At 50.1% G+C, this 20634-nt stretch overlaps 1 protein-coding gene across 1 annotated transcript in view; it reads right to left on the bottom strand.

Annotated features, from left to right (window-relative positions):
- The window catches only part of NUP214 (nucleoporin 214), a 42294-nt gene that overhangs the window by 8051 nt on the left and 13609 nt on the right, over positions 1 to 20634 (bottom strand). Inside the window, exons 12-31 of the mRNA XM_056538693.1 lie at positions 16062 to 17361; positions 14126 to 14292; positions 13896 to 13993; positions 13175 to 13246; positions 12948 to 13097; positions 12214 to 12372; positions 12033 to 12136; positions 11278 to 11451; positions 11011 to 11090; positions 10509 to 10592; positions 9326 to 9610; positions 9078 to 9236; positions 8900 to 8999; positions 7656 to 7731; positions 6069 to 6156; positions 4481 to 4541; positions 2775 to 2845; positions 2305 to 2499; positions 160 to 1707; positions 6 to 79 (exon numbers count right to left, since the gene is read on the bottom strand). Coding sequence (XP_056394668.1) covers positions 6 to 79; positions 160 to 1707; positions 2305 to 2499; positions 2775 to 2845; positions 4481 to 4541; positions 6069 to 6156; positions 7656 to 7731; positions 8900 to 8999; positions 9078 to 9236; positions 9326 to 9610; positions 10509 to 10592; positions 11011 to 11090; positions 11278 to 11451; positions 12033 to 12136; positions 12214 to 12372; positions 12948 to 13097; positions 13175 to 13246; positions 13896 to 13993; positions 14126 to 14292; positions 16062 to 17361 — 5045 coding nt within the window. The remainder of the gene's footprint in view (positions 1 to 5; positions 80 to 159; positions 1708 to 2304; positions 2500 to 2774; positions 2846 to 4480; positions 4542 to 6068; positions 6157 to 7655; positions 7732 to 8899; positions 9000 to 9077; positions 9237 to 9325; positions 9611 to 10508; positions 10593 to 11010; positions 11091 to 11277; positions 11452 to 12032; positions 12137 to 12213; positions 12373 to 12947; positions 13098 to 13174; positions 13247 to 13895; positions 13994 to 14125; positions 14293 to 16061; positions 17362 to 20634) is intronic.

The following is a 20634-nucleotide window of genomic DNA, read 5'->3' as shown; positions in this document are numbered from 1 at the left end:
TGTACCTGCCTGAAGATGCTTGAGCCGTTGTTCTGTGACTGACCAAACATGGACCCAGCAGAACTGGTGGGGAATCCTCCTATAAACAATAAAAAGCCCAGAGATAAACGTCATCCTGTATGTACAGAAGAAGGAGCAGACGTGTAAGCGCATTCTCACCTGCAGACTGCCCAAAGCCAAACACCGATGATGACGTGGTAGTTGTAGCTGCATTGCTGGCACTGCCAAAGGCCGGAGTATCCTGAACGAAGGTGGAGGGGCTCTGACCAAACACGGGAGCAGCGATCTGTCCAAAGAGGCCTCCTCCTCCAGCCGTGGAGGTGCTGCTGACAGATGGCTGCCCAAAGGAGAAGGTGCTGGCACTGCTGGTATTGGCAGAGCTCCCGAATATACCTCCCGCGCTGTTACTAGCCGCAGCAGTAGAGGCCGGAGTCTGACCGAAGAACGACTGTGACCCGAAGCCGGAGGGTTTGAAGGAAAAGTTATCGGCAGAGCCAGGAGACGTCTTCCAGAAAGACCCCGTCTGCCCAAATGTGGACTGTCCGAAGCCTCCGCTTCCTTCTGTCACCCCATATCCGGAGGAGCCAAACGCGGCGGTAGGAGCAGTAGATGTGCTGGTCGAGCTGCTGCTCTGCTGGCCAAAAAGAAGAGGACTTAAACCAGCAGCCGGAGGAGCCTGACCGAAAACAGGAGCAGCTGCTGCGCCTGCAGATGTAGCTGTCGGGGGCTGGGCAAAAGCAGAACCCGGAGCAGAGGATCCGGAGGTGATCTGTGTGCTCGGGGGTCCTGACGCAGCCACGGTCACCGATCCCGGAGTCTGAGATGGTAAACTTGTGTTTGCAGGAGATGTTAGCGGGCTGACCGCTACCGGGGTGGAAGTGGTGGCTGGATTCTGACCCAAGTTTATGGGGGATGAAAATGTGGATATAGGAGAAGTCAATGTCTTAGTTTCTGCAGCAGGTGGAGATGTGGCGGCTGTAGGGGGGGCAGCTAGAGGCGCGGGCATGGTGCTGCCAACGGCTGATCTCGGATCTCCTCTACCCTCACCCGCCTGAGCCAGAAGTGCCTGTAACTGGGAAGACGCTGTAGAATCGGGAGCAGATTTTTCTGGTACCACCGGTTGTTTAACATCTGATCCAAACATGATGGGGGTCACAGCTGGGGAGGTCACGGGGACTGAAGCTGCAGGGGCTTGGGTTATAGGAGGCATGAAACCAAACGCTGCCGAAGCTGGAATGGCTGGACCGCCGGCGGGAGGCGCTGAGGAGACCGGTGTAGGAGAGAAGCTTGACTTGGCGCCAGGGGTGAATATCCCAGCCAATGATGGAGCAGTAAACTGCACCGGTGCAGAGGTGGTGGACGCCGGATCTCCAGGCTTTGAAGCGCTGACCGAGGAACTAACACTTGGTGCCTTAACTTGTAGTGCGGCGGCGGCTTTGGATGAGTCTTCAACCTGACCAACTCTCAGTCCAGAGAAGCTTCCTAGAGTTTCCCCACCAGAAAACCCTGCAGGGGAGACGGCTGGGGGTGCAGACGTGATCACCGCTGCCGCAGCTGAAGCAGGTTTAGCGCCAGCGGTGGAATCGGCAGGGGCAGAAGATGGTGGCATAACATACACGAAGGAAGCCGACATATCCGGCGGAGAGCCAAACTGCTGCTTTACTCCGGCGCCGCTCATGAAGTTTGCAGGCTGGCTGGAATCCTTGGCTGAAATTACAAAGACAAGCCATTAAAGGGGAATTCCAGGAAAAAAACTTTTTTTTTTCATATGTACTGGCTACAGAAAGTTAAACAGATTTCTAAATTACTTATATATATATATATATAAAAAAAAAATCTTAATCCTTCCAGTACTTAGCTGCTGAAGTTGAGTTGTTCTTTTCTGTCTGACCACAGTGCTCTCTGCTGACACCTCTGTCTTGTCTCAGGAACTGTCCAGAGCAGGAGAGGTTTGTTATGGGGTTTTGCTCCTGTTCTGGACAGTTCCTGAGACAAGACAGAGGTGTCAGCAGAGAGCACTGTTGTCAGACAGAAAAGAACAACTCAACTTCAGCAGCTGATAAGTACTGGTAGGACTGAGATTTTTATATAGAAGTAATTTAGAAATCTGTTTAATTTAACAAAGTTTAAAGTGTTGTTTCCCAACCAGAGAGCCTGCAGCTGTTGCAAAACTACAACTCCCAGCATGCCCGGACAGCCAGCGGCTGTCCGGGCATGCTGGAAGTTGTAGTTTTGCAAAACCGTTGCAGGCACCCTGGTTGGGAAACACTGGTCTATAGGACCCTGTAATTCTCCAGGACTTACTCAGCAGAGGGGCTGGTGATGGGGCAGCTTGTGCCTGACCGGTGCTGGTTGGTTTACCAGAGCTGCCGGGGTCACCAGAGGATGAGGATGGTGGCATAAAAGACACGAAGGGGACAGACATTTCAGGTGCGGAGGAAAATGGGGCCTTGTTTCCAGGACCAGTCAGAAAGCTTGAAGGGGGATGAGAATCCTTTCCTGAAATCAAAAAAGAGGAGACGCCATAAGCTGCGGTCATTCATACAATAGGGGGCGCTATACAACTACAGATCTGAAGTACAGGAGAGACAATACGTGTAAACATTCTTATTTTTACAGTAGAGGCCAAATGATTTGAGATGAACACAAATCTAAAAACACTGAAAAAATTAAAAAAAAATTGTGCCTCAAATACTTTTGGCCACCACTGGACACAGGAGAGACAAATAGAAAGGATTCATCACCGAAAAGTCTATTGGCACCGTGCAGGTTACCTGAAACGAGGCTTCCGAAAGTTGGTGATGGAGCGGAGGCGGCGGTGGAGGCCGGACTCACAGTAAAAAGACTAGAAAACAAAAAGGACCACAGTGTATTCATTATACATGGGGCAGTAACAGGGGGAGATATATATATATATATACATACACACACACACAGTATATACAGATTATATATATATATATATATATATATATATATATATATATATATATATATATATAAACATAAACATCAGGATAATTGAATATAGAAAGGTCTTATCCAAGATGGAGGGCCGCTCAAGATTAAAACGTTACTATGATTATGCAAAACCTTTCAAAAGTTTTGATCGGTCGGGGTCTCAGTTCTTAGACCCCCTCTAATTCTTCGATATAGTCGGGTGAAGAGCGCAGCAGCAGAACACTTCACTCCCCAGCTTGGTGGCCAATCCATCAGGCTGCAGGTGACCGCTCCTATTATGGTATATGGAGCCAGTCACCTGCAGTCAGACCCGCTACTGCCGCACGCTTCACCTGGCTCCGCGACCAATAAACCCTGCAACATGTATTTGTATAATGATAGAAAAGATTTAAAGGAAAACGGTCACCCTGATCACCCATAATAATCCCAATACACTGGGCGACCAGGAATCCAAAGAGGGCTCACTTATTATCGGTGCTGTGGTTCCCGAAATATTGGCTGGGGAAGTTCCCCTTCTGAATTTAGGAAGTTGCGTGCAGGAGGCGGGGCTCCGCCGGCCACCCCTGCTTCTTTCCGTCTTCTCAACCAATCCTAGTTACGTGAGTTGCATGTCATGTGAGCGCATGCGCCGGCAGTTTACATACAGCTCTCATGTCCTGAGCTCTGACTGCTGAATGCAGTCACGCGAGAGCCGCAGTCACGTAGTCACGCGAGAGCCGCAGTCACGTAGTCACACGAGAGCCGTAGTCACGCGAGAGCCGCAGTCACGCGAGAGCCGCAGTCACGTAGTCACGCGAGAGCCGCAGTCACGTAGTCACGCGAGAGCCGCAGTCACGTAGTCACGCGAGAGCCGCAGTGTTGCAGGCGCATGCGCTCTACCAACAGAGAACAGCGCTCACATGACATGCGACTCACGTCACTAGGATGTGGACTTACAGAATATGATAACTAAGGGGATGACTGATAGAGAAAACGGAAAGAAGCAGGGGTGGCCAGCCAGCGGGGCCCCGCCTCCTGCACGCGACTCCCTGAATTCAGAAGGGGAACTTCGCCAGCCAATATTTTGGGAACCACAGCACCGATTGTAGTAAGTGACCCCTCTTTGGATCCCTGGTTACCCAGTGTATTGGGTTTAGTGTGGGTGATCAGGGTGACAGTTTTTGGGAACAGTAGAGCTTTATACAGGGCACTTGTTAATGATCATCTGCACGACCTTGATCGCACCCCGGCCATTAGCAATAGCAGATATCAGTGATTATTTCCAGCCATATTGCCCAAACTCCCAATTGGAGGGTACGGCCGGGTTCACAGTACGGTATTGCCAAGCAGAACTCCCTTCAGAAATTCCGCTGTACAGTGCGCAAGACGAAACTTCAGAAGGAACCCATTCTATTGGCGGAAGAGATTGCGGTCTATGGGGACTGGCAATAACTGCGCTGTTCTAGCTCCGACTGATTCAGTAATGTGAACCCAGCCTAAAAAAAGCTAAACACACAAATGCAGGCGGTCTCAGTCATACCTGGGAGAAGAGAACAGGAAGGCCTTGTTGGCCGGAGCACCGGGCGCAGAGGAGACTGGACCTGTAAGAAATAACAAGAGTTTGATTCTTCAGAGCGTCATCGTACTGGTCATGTGTACTGCAGCAGCCATAATCCAACATAACTCTTTTTCTCTCCCTCTCTGTGTGTCTCTCTCTCTCTCTCTGTCTCTCTCTCTCTCTCTCCCTCCGTCTCTCTCTCTCTCCCTCCGTCTCTCTCTCTCTCCCTCCGTCTCTCTCTCTCTCTCCCTCCCTCCGTCCGTCTCTCTCTCCGTCCCTCCGTCCGTCTCTCTCTCCCTCCGTCCGTCCGTCTCTCTCTCTCTCCCTCCCTCCGTCTCTCCCTCCGTCCCTCCCTCCGTCCCTCCCTCCGTCCCTCCCTCCGTCTCTCTCCGTCCCTCCCTCCCTCCGTCTCTCTCCGTCCCTCCCTCCGTCTCTCTCCCTCCGTCTCTTTCCCTCCCTCCCTCCGTCTCTTTCCCTCCCTCCCTCCGTCTCTTTCCCTCCCTCCCTCTCCCTCCCTCCCTCCCCCTCCCTCCCTCCCTCCCTCTCCCTCCCTCCCTCCCTCCCTCCCTTTCCCTCCCTCCCTCCCTTTCCCTCCCTCCCTTTCCCTCCCTTTCCCTCCCTTTCCCTCCCTCCCTTTCCCTCCCTCCCTCCCTCCCTCTTTCCCTCCCTCCCTCCCTCTCTTTCCCTCCCTCCCTCCGTCCCTTTCCCTCCCTCCCTCCGTCCCTTTCCCTCCCTCCCTCCGTCCCTTTCCCTCCCTCCCTCCGTCCCTTTCCCTCCCTCCCTCCGTCCCTTTCCCTCCCTCCCTCCGTCCCTTTCCCTCCCTCCCTCCCTCCCTCCCTCCGTCTCTTTCCCTACCTCCCTCCCTCCCTCCCTCTCTTTCCCTCCCTCCCTCCCTCTCTTTCCCTCCCTCCCTCTCTTTCCCTCCCTCCCTCCCTCTCTTTCCCTCCCTCCCTCCCTCTCTTTCCCTCCCTCCCTCCCTCTCTTTCCCTCCCTCCTCCCTCTCTTTCCCTCCCTCCCTCCCTCTCTTTCCCTCCCTCCCTCTCTTTCCCTCCCTCCCTCCCTCCGTCTCTTTCCCTCCCTCCCTCCCTCCGTCTCTTTCCCTCCCTCCCTCCCTCCGTCTCTTTCCCTCCCTCCCTCCCTCCGTCTCTTTCCCTCCCTCCGTCTCTTTCCCTCCCTCCCTCCCTCCGTCTCTTTCCCTCCCTCCGTCTCTTTCCCTCCCTCCGTCTCTTTCCCTCCCTCCGTCTCTTTCCCTCCCTCCGTCTCTAAATATAATTTATATATAGAAAAAAATATATATATAGAAAATAATTAAAATCTACTCTGTAAATAGCCTTATGGAAAGTCTGGGGATGTTCTGTATACAGCTCCCGTGCAGTGATGGCCGCCATGATTACATGTATACTATCCTCCGCCATCTTTTCTTCTATCTATAGGTCAGTGATACAAGGCTGCAGGATCAGACGACTGTGTATGGGAGGTGTACGATATACAAACAGCCTCACAGAGTCCTGAGATTTATTAATTTCCCAATAGAGTAATAACCTTTATAGGGAGCACGCTGCCAACTCACCTGTCCCCATGGTGGGCACCAACACTGGTCCTGGCTGGGGAGCGCTGGTCGGAGCAGGAGCAGCTTTCAACCCATCAGCAGGAGGAACCTGGAAGCAAAACAGAAGTGTGAGGACCAGAAATCAAAACTCTGGATCAGCGTTACCCATGCAGTGTGCTGTTGGCTGTCTGGACATGCTGGGAGTTGTAGTTTTGCAACAGCTGGGGGCACCCTGGTCGGAAAGCACTAGGGTATAGGGCAGTAGTCTCCAAACTGAGGCTCTCTAGCTTTTGCAAAACTACAACTCCCAGCATGCCCGGACAGCCAACGGCTGTCCGGGGATGCTGGGAGTTGTAGTTTTGCAACAGCTGCAGGCACCTTGGTTAGGAAATACTACCGCAGCCGGATTTGGGACAGCCAAGACTGTCACTTTCTGCTGTAATATGGACAGAAAAATATGTCGGTATTAGGCTAGAATGCACCCAGCCTGAAAGATAAGCGGCACACGGTCAGCTTATCTCCAGAACTGGGCCCGTCTCTTCCCACTAAACGCTACGGCCTCCATCTTCCGAGACGCACTAGTATCGGGAGTGACAGCCCGCTCAGCCAATCATAGTCACAGTGGCGTCCCACCTCAGCAGGTGATTGGCTGAGCGGGCTGTCACTGTTAAAGGGGTACTCCACTGGAATTTTATTTTATTTTTTTAAATCAACTGGCTCTAGAAAGTTAAACAGATTCGTAAATTATTTCTAATTAAAAATCTTAATCCTTCCAGTACTTATCAACTGCTGTATGCTCCACAGGAAGTTCTTTTCTTTTTAACATTTCTTTCCAGTCTGACCATAGTGCTCTCTCTGCTGACCCCTCTGTCCATATCAGGAACTGCCCAGGGCAGGAGAGGTTTGCTATGGGGATTTGCTCCTGCTCTGGAAAGTTCCTAAAATGGACAGAGGTGTCAGGAGAGAGCACTGTGGTCAGACTGGAAAGAAATTCAAAAAGAAAAGAACTTTATCTGGATCATACAGCAGCTGATAAGTTCTGAAAGGATTAAGATTTTTAAACAGAAGTCATTTACAAATCAACGAGGTCCGTTGAAGCACTATCCAGCGCGAAACCCCGATGTCGCCTCTCTGCGATACCAACCCCCCCCCCATGAATGGAGGGCGCATGCCATCCACCAGTAGACAACACACGCTCCTTACAGAGCGCCCGGGGGTCCCGTCACAGAGATAGCAGCGGGTAGAAAATAAGTTAAAGGGGTACTCCGCTGCCCCAGCATTCTGAAAAGCGGGGGCGGCAGGGGTCATGACGTCACGGTCACACACCCTTAAAGCAAGTCTATGGGAGGGAGAGGGGCAGCTGCCACGCCCCCTCCCATAGACTTGCATTGAGGGGGCGTGGCTTGATGTCACGAGGAGAGTGGTCTTGACGTCACGACCCCTGCACCCAGCATTCTAAATGAACGCCGGGTGCTGCACAGAGATCACATGGGTCCCAGCGGTGAGACCCCACGATCAGACATCTTACCCCCCTTTTTTTTTTTTTATCAGATATTTTTATTTATTTTAATTTAATACAAGTCCCAAGAGAATTTCACCGTCCGGTACCTGTTTAGCTTGAGCTGTAGCCGCTTTGGTCAGAGATTGGTTATTAGCCTGGGCGGCAGACTGCTGTAAGATGGGCCTGAAAGGGTTAAACAAGAAATTACGTAAAAGAAACGGCACTATAAAACGTACACAAGGCTGGATCGGGCATAACAGCTGACGGCTGGGGGTACGGGGTCTGGATCTGCTCGGATACGGAGGACAGATACGATGTGAATATCTGACCGGCAGCTCAGGGGGGACATGAAGCCATGTTTGGTGTAACGGTTCTGTCCCCTAGTATATGTGCTGTATTGTCCTGCTGTTAGTCCAGATACCGGTGTCGTGTCGGGGGTTGGTTCTCCGGTGATGCCCGATTGGCCTCTTATGCGCCGGCAGTTCAACGATGATATTCATGCGGCCCGCCCCATAGAAGATGATCCCGACTCCATATTTACGTCTTATTAAAGGAGCGGACATACATAGGTTTTCTTATATAACTCTAATTTTTAACTTATTCGGGGCAGTATGAGGGCTCATTTCTTTTTTTTGCACTGTGATCTATATTGGTTCCTCCTTTGCTTTTAGGTGACTATGAATTTAAATAGTTTGAACATTTAATCAAATATGTTTATTATTTATTATTTTTACACCTTTGTTGTAAATGGGCAATTTAAATTTTTATTGAGGAAAGGCCTATTAAAATAAATAAATAATTATAATAGTAATAATAAAATCCATATATATATATATTTTTTTTTACTTTACATTTTTTTTATGTTCCCATATGGACTATTGATAGATCAGTATTCTCAAGGATCTTCTCTGGTCTGCTAGAGGGCAGACCAGATAAGAAAGGTCACCGAAGCCAGCCAAAAGGCAGGTAAGGGAGGGGATCTCCTGCGGGACTCATCGGACCCCTGGAATTACACTGCTGGTGGTCCGATACGTCCCTCTGAGCCCCAATAATGCCACAGATGGCTCTATGTTTTTGAAATGGTGAACCAAGTAATTTATAGGATTTCTAGCTGGCATGGGCTAAATTTAATACAGCGTTTTACGAACAGAGTGTCTCTAGCTATCGCAAAAGTAAAACTCCCAGCATGACCAGACAGCCGTTGGCAACAGCTGGAGACACTCTGTTTGGAAAACGCTGCTTTCATAGACAACAGGATGAAATGTTCTATGAACCGGATCCTTATCTAATCCTGGTTGCAGTGACACGGCTGTGCTGCCCTCTGGAGGCAGGAATGGTAATTGTTACTTACCCCATGACTAGGTGAATGTTCGGTCCGGGTCCATTTCCCTTCAGCTCTTTCACGTTCACCACTTTGGGTACAGTTTGCAGAGTGGATTCGGTAAGCGGGGCTGTGAAAGAAGCAAAATGGTATCAGCAATAAAGCGGAAGCTACATGTGAGCGTGTATGTAGACGGGGCTCCGGTTACCTGGTGCCAGGGTGGTGATCTGCTGTCTCCTCACGGCGGCGGCGGCAGCGGCTTGCGTTGCAGGGACGGTCGGAGCTCCGTGCTTTACGGTCTTGGTGGCCAACATGGTGCTGTCAGCTCCCGGTGGGATCACCCGCACTGGCGGCATGGATACAGCGGCTGGATACAGGAGTGAGAGGCGGCACTTGGTAAGTCTGCAGGTTGTATTATTTATTAGGCCAATGCTTACGTCAGCAGGGAAGACTTACGGGTGCTGGTGATGGGTCTAGAGCCGGGCGGAACCTTTCCAAATGGAGGAGCCGGGGAGCCAAAGCCTGGCTGCATGGACACTGTGCGGGTTACGGGAACGTGGCGCACAGGGCGAACAGGGGACGGCTCCGGGGGTGGGGTCTCTTGTCTGACCGGACCCCCTTGCTGCGCTTCCGACAGCCTCCCTTGAATATCCGCTGCTTCCGACAGAGAAGACGAAGAACTGACATCATCCAGGTCTTCTATGTAACTCGGATTCAGGAACGAGGATCGGGAGAGATTGGCTAAAAAAAAATACAAACACAACAAATAGACACAAACTAGAGAAGAACAGAAGACGCCCAATGTTATCATCCGGGACAGACCATAGGCCAGGGGGTGCCAACCAGGGTGCCTGCAGCTGTTGCAAAACTACAACTTCCAGCATTACCAGACAGCCAAAGGCTGTCCGAGCATGCTGGGCCTTGTAGTTTTGCAACAGCTGCAGGCACCCTGGTTGGGAAACACCTGTCCATCCTCAACCCTGCCATACAAAATGACCCTCAGGACAAAATATAAGCTAGTCTTTCCCAACCAACATGTCTCCAGCGGTTGCAAAACTACCACTCCCAGCATGCCCGGAAAGCCAAAGCCTGTCCGGGCATGCTGGGAGTTGTAGTTTTGCAAATGTAAATAAAATACTATGGCACCCCCCCGTAAACACAATATTAACAATGATAATATTAATATTGGCACTCTGGGCACTGTCTTTATCCATCCAGGCATGCTGGGAGTTGTAGTTTTGCAACAGCTGGAGGCACCTTGGTTGGGAAACACTAGTCCATCCTCAACCCTGCCATACAAAATGACCCTCAGGACACAATATAAACTATTCTTTCCGAACCAGGGTGTCTCCAGCGGTTGCAAAACTACAACTCCCAGCATTCCTGGACAGCCAAAGGCTGTCCGGGCATGCTGGGAGTTGTAGTTTTGCTAGTGTAAATAAAATACTATGGCACTCCAGGAGATCTTGCGTGTGCACGGGTAAGGTCCCCCTCCCCTGTAAACACTATTAACAATGACAATAATATTGGCACTCTGGGGACTGTCTTTATCCATCCAGGCATGCTGGGAGTTGTAGTTTTGCAACAGCTGGAGGCACCTTAGTTGGGAAACCGTGCCATAGTCAATGTAGTCAGTTACCTGGAGCGAGAGATCTAACTGGTGGGGTCTTGCGCTTAGATAGGAAATTTCTTAGCTGATTCTGCTTCACCGGCGATAACTTGGCTGCAAAACAGGATAAAATATTAGTATAAAGGTCAACGATGTGCGACCACAAGTCTATGGTAGTGTTTCCCAATCAGGGTCCCTCCAGCTGTTTCAAAACGACAATTCCCTGCATGCCCGGAAAGCCAATGGCTGGGAGTTGTAGTTTTGCAACAGTAGAAGGCAAACTGGTTGGGAAACCGTGGTTTATGGGATTGTCTCAGTCACCGACACAGAGAGCAAGGAGAGAAGCATTTAGACATATGCTTCTCTCCCCACTCAATGAAGCTATCGGTTGGGGGGATGAAAAATTAAGACACTGACAAATCAAAACTTTTAAACCCTTCTCTAGGACAGGTCAAACTTTTTATTTATTTATTTCTTTTTTAAATGGACAGTAAAAACTCTTCACACTGACAAGGAGCCGCATTGCACTTACGTGGAAGCTTTGGTGTTGGCTTTATTGTGGTATCTATTATCATCTTTGACAAATTGTCCTGCAGGTCCTCCAGAGCATTACTGACAAAAAAATAAAATAAAATGAATAAACAAATCAATAAATCAATCCATAAATAAAATAAATAATTATATAAAAACAGCAACTTATTAGCACAAGTAGGATTTCCTGCCCCCCCCCCCCCCCCCACCACCACCAGACTTGCGTTTGGTCCTAGAGGTTTTTGTCGCAGTTTTCGGCTCCCCTCACCTGCGGCTGCTGAACTCTTCGCCTATCACGCTCCACTGCGAAGTGCAATTGTAGAGCCGCAGCTGGGACAGGCTGTCCATCAACTGTTTAATACGCTGCCTCTGCTGGTTGATGATCTCTTGGTTATTGGCGAGGGTATTAAACAGCGTCTCGCGGTCCGAAACAGCGTATCCCCTATAGAGACAGTAACAGAGATTTAGGATTTTTTTTTTTATTATTTAGATAATAACGTAAAGGTTTAACAAGATTTCACCCTGTTTTTGATGCGTTTTTCCAAAATCGCCTTATAAATGACACATTTTAAGTTACACAATTTTCTGTGATTAGACTGGTGATCACATGACCCAGTCACAGAAATGAACCGCATGGTTGGAGCTGTGCTGGAGTAAAACAAATGGTGCTGTAGGAATAGTGATTGTGCAGGGTAAGGAGGAGTGCTTCCTAAAGGGAACTGAGCAGCGTCTTTAATTTCCCTGTAGCGCCACCACAGGAGAAATAAAGCACTACACGGTGTCCATTCATATGAACGAGCTGAGTGTAACGCAGGGACATGTCCGGCACCCTAGAGACACTCTTACTAGTCTAATAAAAGAGGGTGCTGACCCCCCCCTCCCCACTGACTAATACCATAATAATTTCCGTTCTATACAGGAGTGAACAATAATAATGGTGTCATCAAAACTTTCCACGACATTGAAAATCTAGAAATGTCCGCACAGATCTGGTCCGCAATGATCCGGATGCTCAGTTCTTACCTCTGTTTTTTCTTGGCCTCCACGAAGCGGTCCCACTCCAGGTCCAGGACGTCGCTGACCCCCTGAACCTCCGACCTTACGTACTGGTCCAGTCTGCGGATCTCCTGCAGAAGGATGAGAGCTGAGCACATGGGCAGCAGGGGGCAGTATTGTGACGGCTGGTTAACCCCTCCAGTCTTACCTGCATCTGCGCCTCGCTCCTGGGGTCCAGCGGCTTCTTATACAGGAGACGGCGATACGCGTGGTCACTAAGTCGCTGCTTCTGTTCTCGCGTGTTATCGGCATTGGCCACGCCTTCCATGATCAGGGTTTTCAGGGAGCAAATATCTCCGTGGAGCGACTAAACCGAAAAGAAATATAGGGGTCAACGAGAGTCGGTGCAGGTAAAGAAGAGTACGGTCAACCAACGTCTGACACTACATGACTGAACATTAGTAAGTCAATGGGGCCCTCACAGAGTTAAAGGGGTACTCTGCCCCTAGACATCTTATCGCTATCCAAAAGATAGGAGGATAAGATGTCTGATCAAGGGGGGCCCGCCGCTGGGAACCCCACAATCTCGTGAGGTCACGGTCACACCCCCTCAATGCAAGTCTATGGGAGGGGGCATCACGAGCCTCAGCCCCGCATCACCAGTCACCTGGCACGGAGCGAAGTTCACTCCGTGTGCCAGATGTTTGGGGTGGGGCAGGCGAGATTGTGGGGTTCCCAGCGGCGGGCCCCCCCATGATGGTTTTGCCACAGTTGGAGACACATGGGTTGGAAAACACTGCACTTTATCTTATGGGAACTGCTGCCCTTGCGTGACAAGGCGACTCTGATAATAAACCCGCAGGGAGAATGTATTATGTGTACCGGGCACGGGACACGGCGCCCAAACCCCCGGAGCTGACACTCCTTTATATCCTTCGCTACCTTTGTAGTATCCTGGATATCCAGAACAAATGTCTGCAGATCATCAGAGTCTTTCCTCAGCTTTCTCATCTCCTCCTCCGTTCCTACAGTATAATGAGCCTTAGCCGTCCGCTCCTTCAGGTCGTCCAACTCCTTCTGAAAATGAGCGATCTGCCGCCAAAAAAGACAGAAGGTAAATGCGCAGCACAGACTAGAGACATTAACTATTACTTCTCCAGCTCGCGCACCTCCTCCTTTATTCCATTGTGGATAGGATCTTTGTTGTCCGCAGTTCTGTCATATGCTCCACTTGCTACAGGCTGCAGAAAACAAAATGGAGATGACAATGAGGATTTTGTTCTCTGTTATCAGCCATTTTAAAGGAGTACTCCGTCCCTAGACATCTTATCCCCTATCCAAAAGGATAGGGGATAACGTCTCTAGGGGCAGAGTACCCCTTTAAAGGGGTACTCCGGTGCAAAACATCTTATCCCCTATCAAATGTATAGGGCAGTGGTCTTCAACCTGCGGACCTCTAGATGTTGCAAAACTACAACTCCCAGCATGCCCGGACAGCCAACGGCTGTCCGGGCATGCTGGGAGTTGTAGTTTTGAAACATCTGGAGGTCCGCGGGTTGATGACCACTGGTATAGGGGATAAGATGTTAGATCACAGGGATCCCACCACGGAACCCCGGTCATCTGTGCATTGAGTGAACTCCGCTCCGCAGCCGCCACGCCCCCTCCTTTCAGATCTATGGGAGGAGGCGTGAAGGCTACGTACTAGCCGTCACGCCCCCTCCCACAGACATGAATGGAAGGGGTGTGGTGTGATGTCACGAACACGGGAGCTCCACGTTTCCGTGTTCCGAAACCGCTGCAGCCGGCCCGGAGATAAGATGTTTTGCATCGGAGTACCGCTTTAAGCTCACTGTGGTTTTCCAGCCCAAAAAGAAAGGGGGACAATACCTGAGGAGGCGCCACCTGCTTAGCTACTGCTGGTAAGACACGGGCCGCCTTCTGGGCCACAGCTGGGGACGGGAGAACGCTCTGCGAGGATTGTGAAACTGCAAGGACAATAAGAAGGGTTATTAACAATACGAGTACTGTACATGGGCTGTAATATATATAGAACAGACCCTATAATGGCACAACAGGTGCTTCAGCTGGAGATACAGCTATATATCAGCTAGAATTACCATCAGAGAACGGTCTGCTGGGCGTCCCCATGGGCTGGGATGGAGAGGTCATGGCAATGGTGCCAGGAGGGGCTGGGGTTGTGGTCTTGGCTGGAGGTGCGAAAGAAAAACCTGGAGCGCTTACGGTGAAGCCGGGCTTAGGCTGAGGAGTGTCCACGGCACCAAACCTGAGAGTGAAATGAAAGAACAGTCAACTTATACATGAACACGGAAGAGCAAAACTACAGATGAATAAACATTCCTGGCAGTCTGAGGCCCATTCCCTGGTGGTCTAGGCTAGTGGAGGAGTTAATGCTGGCTTTCCTGGTGGTCTAGGCTAGTGGAGGAGTTAATGCTGGCTTTCCTGGTGGTCTAGGCTAGTGCTAGGCTAGTGGAGTAGTTGATGCTGACTTCCCTGGTTGTCTAGGCTAGTGTAGATTATGCTGATTTCCCTGGTGGTCTAGGCTAGTGGAAGAGTTGATGCTGACTTCCCTGGTGGTCTAGGCTAGTGGAGGAGTTGATGCTGACTTCCCTGGTTGTCTAGGCTAGTGTAGATTATGCTGATTTCCCTGGTGGTCTAGGCTAGTGGAGGAGTTGATGCTGACTTCCCAGGTGGTCTAGGCTAGTGAAGGAGTTGATGCTGGCTTTCCTGGTGGTCTAGGCTAGTGGAGGAGTTGATGCTGACTTCCCTGGTGGTCTAGGCTAGTGGAGGAGTTGATGCTGACTTCCCTGGTGGTCTAGGCTAGTGGAGGATTTGGTGCTGTCTTCCCTGGTTGTCTAGGCTAGTGGAGATTATGCTGATTTCCCTGGTGGTCTAGGCTAGTGGATGAGTTGATGCTGACTTCCCAGGTGGTCTAGGCTAGTGGAGGAATTGATGCTGGCTTTCCTGGTGGTCTAGGCTAGTGGAGGAGTTGATGCCGACTTCCCTGGTGGTCTAGGCTAGTGGAGGAGTTGATGCCGACTTCCCTGGTGGTCTAGGCTAGTGGAGGAGTTGATGTTGACTTCCCTGGTTGTCTAGGCTAGTAGAGTTGATGCTGACTTCCCTGGTGGTCTAGGCTAGTGGAGGAGTTGATGCTGATTTCCCTGGTGGTCTAGGCTAGTGGAGGAGTTGATGCTGACTTCCCTGGTGGTCTAGGCTAGTATAGGAGTTGATGCTGGCTTCTCTGGTGGTCTAGGCTAGTGGAGGAGTTGATGCTGGCTTCCCTGGTTGTCTAACCTAGTGGAGGAGTTGATGCTGGCTTCCCTGGTGGTCTAGGCTAGTAGAGGAGTTGATGTTGGCTTCCCTGGTTGTCTAGGCTAGTGGAGTAGTTGATGCTGATTTCCCTGGTGGTCTAGGCTAGTGGAGGAATTGATGCTGACTTCCCTGGTGGTCTAGGCTAGTGGAGTAGTTGATGCTGACTTCCCTGGTTGTCTAGGCTAGTGTAGATTATGCTGATTTCCCTGGTGGTCTAGGCTAGTGGAGGAGTTGATGCCGACTTCCCTGGTTGTCTAGGCTAGTGGAGATTATGCTGATTTCCCTGGTGGTCTAGGCTAGTGGAGGAGTTGATGCTGACTTCCCTGGTGGTCTAGGCTAGTGGAGGAGTTGATGCTGGCTTTCCTGGTGGTCTAGGCTAGTGGAGGAGTTGATGCTGGCTTTCCTGGTGGTCTAGGCTAGTGGAGGAGTTGATGATGGCTTTCCTGGTGGTCTAGGCTAGTGGAGGAGTTGATGCTGGCTTTCCTGGTGGTCTATAAGTGTGTATTCTACTCAGAAAAGTACAAATTATCCAGCATAAATTATGTGTAAAGCCAGTAAGACCAGTATAACAGTAGATGCAAATTTTGGTGTATAAGAAAGTGAATGTGGCAACGCCACCACCCCTGGCCAATGTACTAGGAGTAAGAGCTCTGCCCACCACATACACTAAGATATGTTAGTGCCCAGTGACAAGCCGGTCAAGGTGTTTTTAGTTACACGTACTTGTCTTTTAGGTTCACTCTGATGGAGGACGCTGCTTGGACACCGGGATCTGCAGCTTGGTTAGAACTGTTGGTGATTTCTGGCTTTGGTGTTGCAGCCTCAAAAGCTCCTCCTCCGGCTGGCTCCGCGGTGAAGGACGATACTGGTGCACCCGCTGGCTTGGTAAAGCTTGCCGCCCCAGCTGAAGTACCAAATAAGGCAGAAAAAGAGCTGGCTTGTGTTGCTGTAGGAAGGCTAGTAGAAGGAACACTGAAAGCGGGGGAAGGCTGGGGTTTGCCTGCAAATGAAGAACCGTCTTGAGGACCGAGAGGAAAATTTGAAGCAGGCATGCCGAAACCAAAGGAAGCGGCTGGAGGGTTACCAGGGACACTCGAGGAAGACGAACTAAAAGCGGGGCTAGGCTGGGGCTTCCCAGAGAGAGAAGCTGAGGTAAAGCTGAAATTGGGGGCAGCTGCCGGCACACTAGATGATGGTATACCAAAGGTTGGAGCAGATACCGCAGGGACACTGGCGGCTGGCATGCCGAAGGCTGGAGCAGATACCGCAGGGACACCGGCGGCTGGCATGCCGAAGGTTGGAGCAGATACCGCAGGGACACTGGCGGCTGGCATGCCGAAGGTTGGAGCAGATACAGCAGGGACACTGGCGGCTGGCATGCCAAAGGTTGGAGCAGATACAGCAGGGACACTGGCGGCTGGCATGCCAAAGGTTGGAGCAGATACAGCAGGGACACTGGCGGCTGGCATGCCAAAGGTTGGAGCAGATACAGCAGGGACACTGGCGGCTGGCATGCCAAAGGTTGGAGCAGATACAGCAGGGACACTGGCGGTTGGCATGCCAAAGGTTGGAGCAGATACAGCAGGGACACTGGCGGCTGGCATGCCAAAGGTTGGAGCAGATACAGCAGGGACACTGGCGGCTGGCATGCCAAAGGTTGGAGCAGCTGTAGTCTGAGGTTTTACAGACACATTAGCACCAGGAAAGGTGAAGGCAGGAGAAGCAGAAGTCTGAGGTTTGGCAAGGCCACTAGCAGGAGGCTGGGTAAAGACAGGGGGAGCGGTCGTCTGAGGTCTGGCAGGGCCACTAGCAGGAGGCAGGGTGAACACAGGAGCGGTCGTCTGAGGTTTTGCAGGGCCGCCGAAAGCAGCAGCAGGAGACGACGTTGGGAGACCGAAGGCTGGAGCAGACACTTTCCCAGTGAAACCAGTAGGGGGCGTGTTAGTAACGCTGCTGTTAACTGCACCATATTGAGGAGGGCTAGCGAAAGAAGCGGCAGGTCCTGCGGTGGTAGCAACGGGCGCTGCAAACACAACAAGGAAACAAAGGATTAGGTGACAACAAGAAAGATTAAATCCAATGTTTATTGCAGCAAAATTTAAAGGGAGCCCCGCAAACACTTAAAGGAGTACTGCAGTGTCTGCCAATTCTTTATCCAAGGGGACCCGCCGTGATCTCAGGCTCGGCACCCCAGCACATGCCCCTATCCATGCATCTCTATGGGATACAGTGTTCATGTATCTCCCGGATGGATGGGGAGTGTTGACCACAGCTTCGTCCATAGTCTCCTTGCACGGAGTGGAGATTGCTCCATGCACGAGAAGAACTGGTCGCCGTGCTGAAAATCACAGGCGGTCCCAGCGGTCAGACCCATCCATCCTATCCTTTGCTATACTTTGGATAGGATATAAATTGTCCCACACTGTAGTATCCCCTTTAATGTCTGTAATATAGGTTATGAGTACAGTGATCCCCCGACATACAATCGTTTCAACATTCGATGCTTCTGTGTGTCGGGGCCATTGCAAAAACGGCTTCCGGCAGCGCTGACTGCTTCAGTTTAATGCGACCCATGTGCCCTGCTCAATGATACATGTCCCCGCCGCTCCGGCCTGTTGTCCAATAGGGGCGGCATGAGCGGCGATGGAGAGCGATGGCGCAGGGCGGCAGCAGAGCGGCGAAATGACGGGCGGGAGCGGCAGGGACATGTGAGTATCATTGAGCATCCATGGTACAAAACCCACTGTATCTATATGGGGAGGGGGGGGGGGGGGGGGGCAACCATATTTGCTTATGGGCAAAACAATATCCCTGTTTCAGAACAGAAGATTACATTGAAACTTAGCATGCCGGGACAGATTTTGGCTGTGTGGCCATACAGGAAGTTGTAGTTTTGCAACAACTGGGAGGTCCACAGATCAGTGTTTCCCAACCAGGGTGCCTCCAGCTGTTGCAAAACTACAACTTCCAGCATGCCCAGACAGACCTCCATACACATTAGGGCAGTGTTTCCCAACCAGGGTGCCTGCAGATATTGCAGAACTACAAACCCCCAGCATGCCCGGTCATCCCGACCTCCCATCCTGACCCGTAATATGTGACCAGGTATTGAAATATCTCCAGCCGTACGGAAGTTATGTGGGAACATACATTTCCCATTGATTTGCATGGGACGTTAAACAAAAACCCCGACCCTCACAAATGGGGGTAGTTAAGGGTTAAATTAACTATCCTATATTTTAACTGGACATATAAGTAACATGTGACCAAGTATTATGGAAATATCTCCAGCCGTTTGGAAGTTATGCAGTAACATATATTTCCCATTGACTTGTATGGGACTTTAAACAAAAACCTCGCCCCTGGCAAATGGGGGTGAGTAAGGGTTAAAGGGGTATTCCAGGAAAAAAAAACTTTTTTTATATATCAACTGGCTCCAGAAAGTTAAACAGATTTGTAAATTACTTCTATTAAAAAATCTTAATCCTTTCAGTACTTATGAGCTTCTGAAGTTAAGGTTGTTCTTTTCTGTCTAAGTGCTCTCTGATGACACCTGTCTCGGGAAACGCCCAGTTTAGAAGAGGTTTGCTATGGGGATTTGCTTCTAAACTGGGCGGTTCCCGAGACAGGTGTCATCAGAGAGCACTTAGACAGAAAAGAACAACCTTAACTTCAGAAGCTCATAAGTACTGAAAGGATTAAGATTTTTTAATAGAAGTAATTTACAAATCTGTTTAACTTTTTGGAGCCAGTTGATATATATATATATATATATATATATATATATATATATATATATATATATATATATAAAGTTTTTTCCTGGATATCCCCTTTAACCTTTGGATGGAGGATGTCATCTTGTTTGTCTCCTTTATAAGGACACAGGATATCACTACACTATGTCTCAATCATAACCGATTTGCATTGGTTTCTACCACGGACCTTTACATTTTCCACCAATAAAACACTGGATTTTAATTTTTGCAGCATCCTGGTGCAGCTCCTCTTCATGTATCCAAGGTCCAAGCTAGAGATGAGCGAATTTACAGTAAATTCGATTCGTCACGAACTTCTCGGCTCGGCAGTTGATGACTTATCCTGCATAAATTAGTTCAGCTTTCAGGTGCTCCGGTGGGCTGGAAAAGGTGGATACATTCCTAGGAAAGAGTCTCTTAGGACTGTATCCACCTTTTCTAGCCCACGGGAGCACCTGAAAGCTGAACTAATTTATGCAGGAAAAGTCATCAACTGCCGAGCCGAGAAGTTCGTGACGAATCGAATTTACTGTAAATTCGCTCATCTTGAGTCCAAGCATTGAGGTGACACAAACAGGTGATCTACGTTATTACTATGGCTGACTGATTGGTCTTGTGATCCTATTGTGGGTTGTGGTTTCTCTAATATGGCCCCATGGCTGCTCTATTTACATACAGGGCCTGTTTTATTATGGGGTCAGCCCATCAGGGCAGAAGTCTAAAGTGTCTTAGGGCAGTGGTCTCACACTGTGGCCCTCCAGATGTTGCAAAACTTCAACTCCCAGCATGCCCGGACAGCCGTTGGCTGTCCGGGCATGCTGGGAGTTGTAGTTTTGCAACCGCTGGCGACACCCTGGTTGGGAAACTACAACTCCCACCTTTCCTAGACTGCCTTTGGCTGTCTGGGCATGCTGGGAGTTGTAGTTATGCAACAGCTGGTGCCACCCTGGTTGGGAAACTACAATTCACACCTTTCCTAGACTGCCGTTGGCTGTCCGGGCATGCTGGGAGTTGTAGTTTTGCAACAGCTGGCGACACCCTGGTTGGGAAACTACAACTCCCACCTTTCCTAGACTGCCTTTGGCTGTCTGGGCATGCTGGGAGTTGTAGTTATGCAACAGCTGGTGCCACCCTGGTTGGGAAACTACAATTCACACCTTTCCTAGACTGCCGTTGGCTGTCCGGGCATGCTGGGAGTTGTAGTTTTGCAACAGCTGGCGACACCCTGGTTGGGAAACTACAACTCCCACCTTTCCTAGACTGCCTTTGGCTGTCCGGGCATGCTGGGAGTTGTAGTTTTGCAACAGCTGGAGGCATGCTGGTTGGGAAACACTGTTCTTGACAGAGAAAAACTACCAATAACAATATTTAACCCCTTAAAGGGGTACTCCGGTGAAAACCTTTTTTCTTTTAAATCAACTGGTGGCAGAAAGTTAAACATATTTGTAAATTACTTCTATTAAAAAATCTTAATCCTTCCACTACTTATTAGCTGCATTAGTGTTCCAAATCTTTTTGGAACACTAATGACATCACGA

The sequence above is a fragment of the Hyla sarda genome, chromosome 9 (genome assembly GCF_029499605.1).
Source record: "Hyla sarda isolate aHylSar1 chromosome 9, aHylSar1.hap1, whole genome shotgun sequence".
NCBI lineage: Eukaryota > Metazoa > Chordata > Amphibia > Anura > Hylidae > Hyla > Hyla sarda.
Note: the sequence above shows the minus strand (reverse complement) of the source record. Positions and strands in the feature narration are given on the sequence as shown.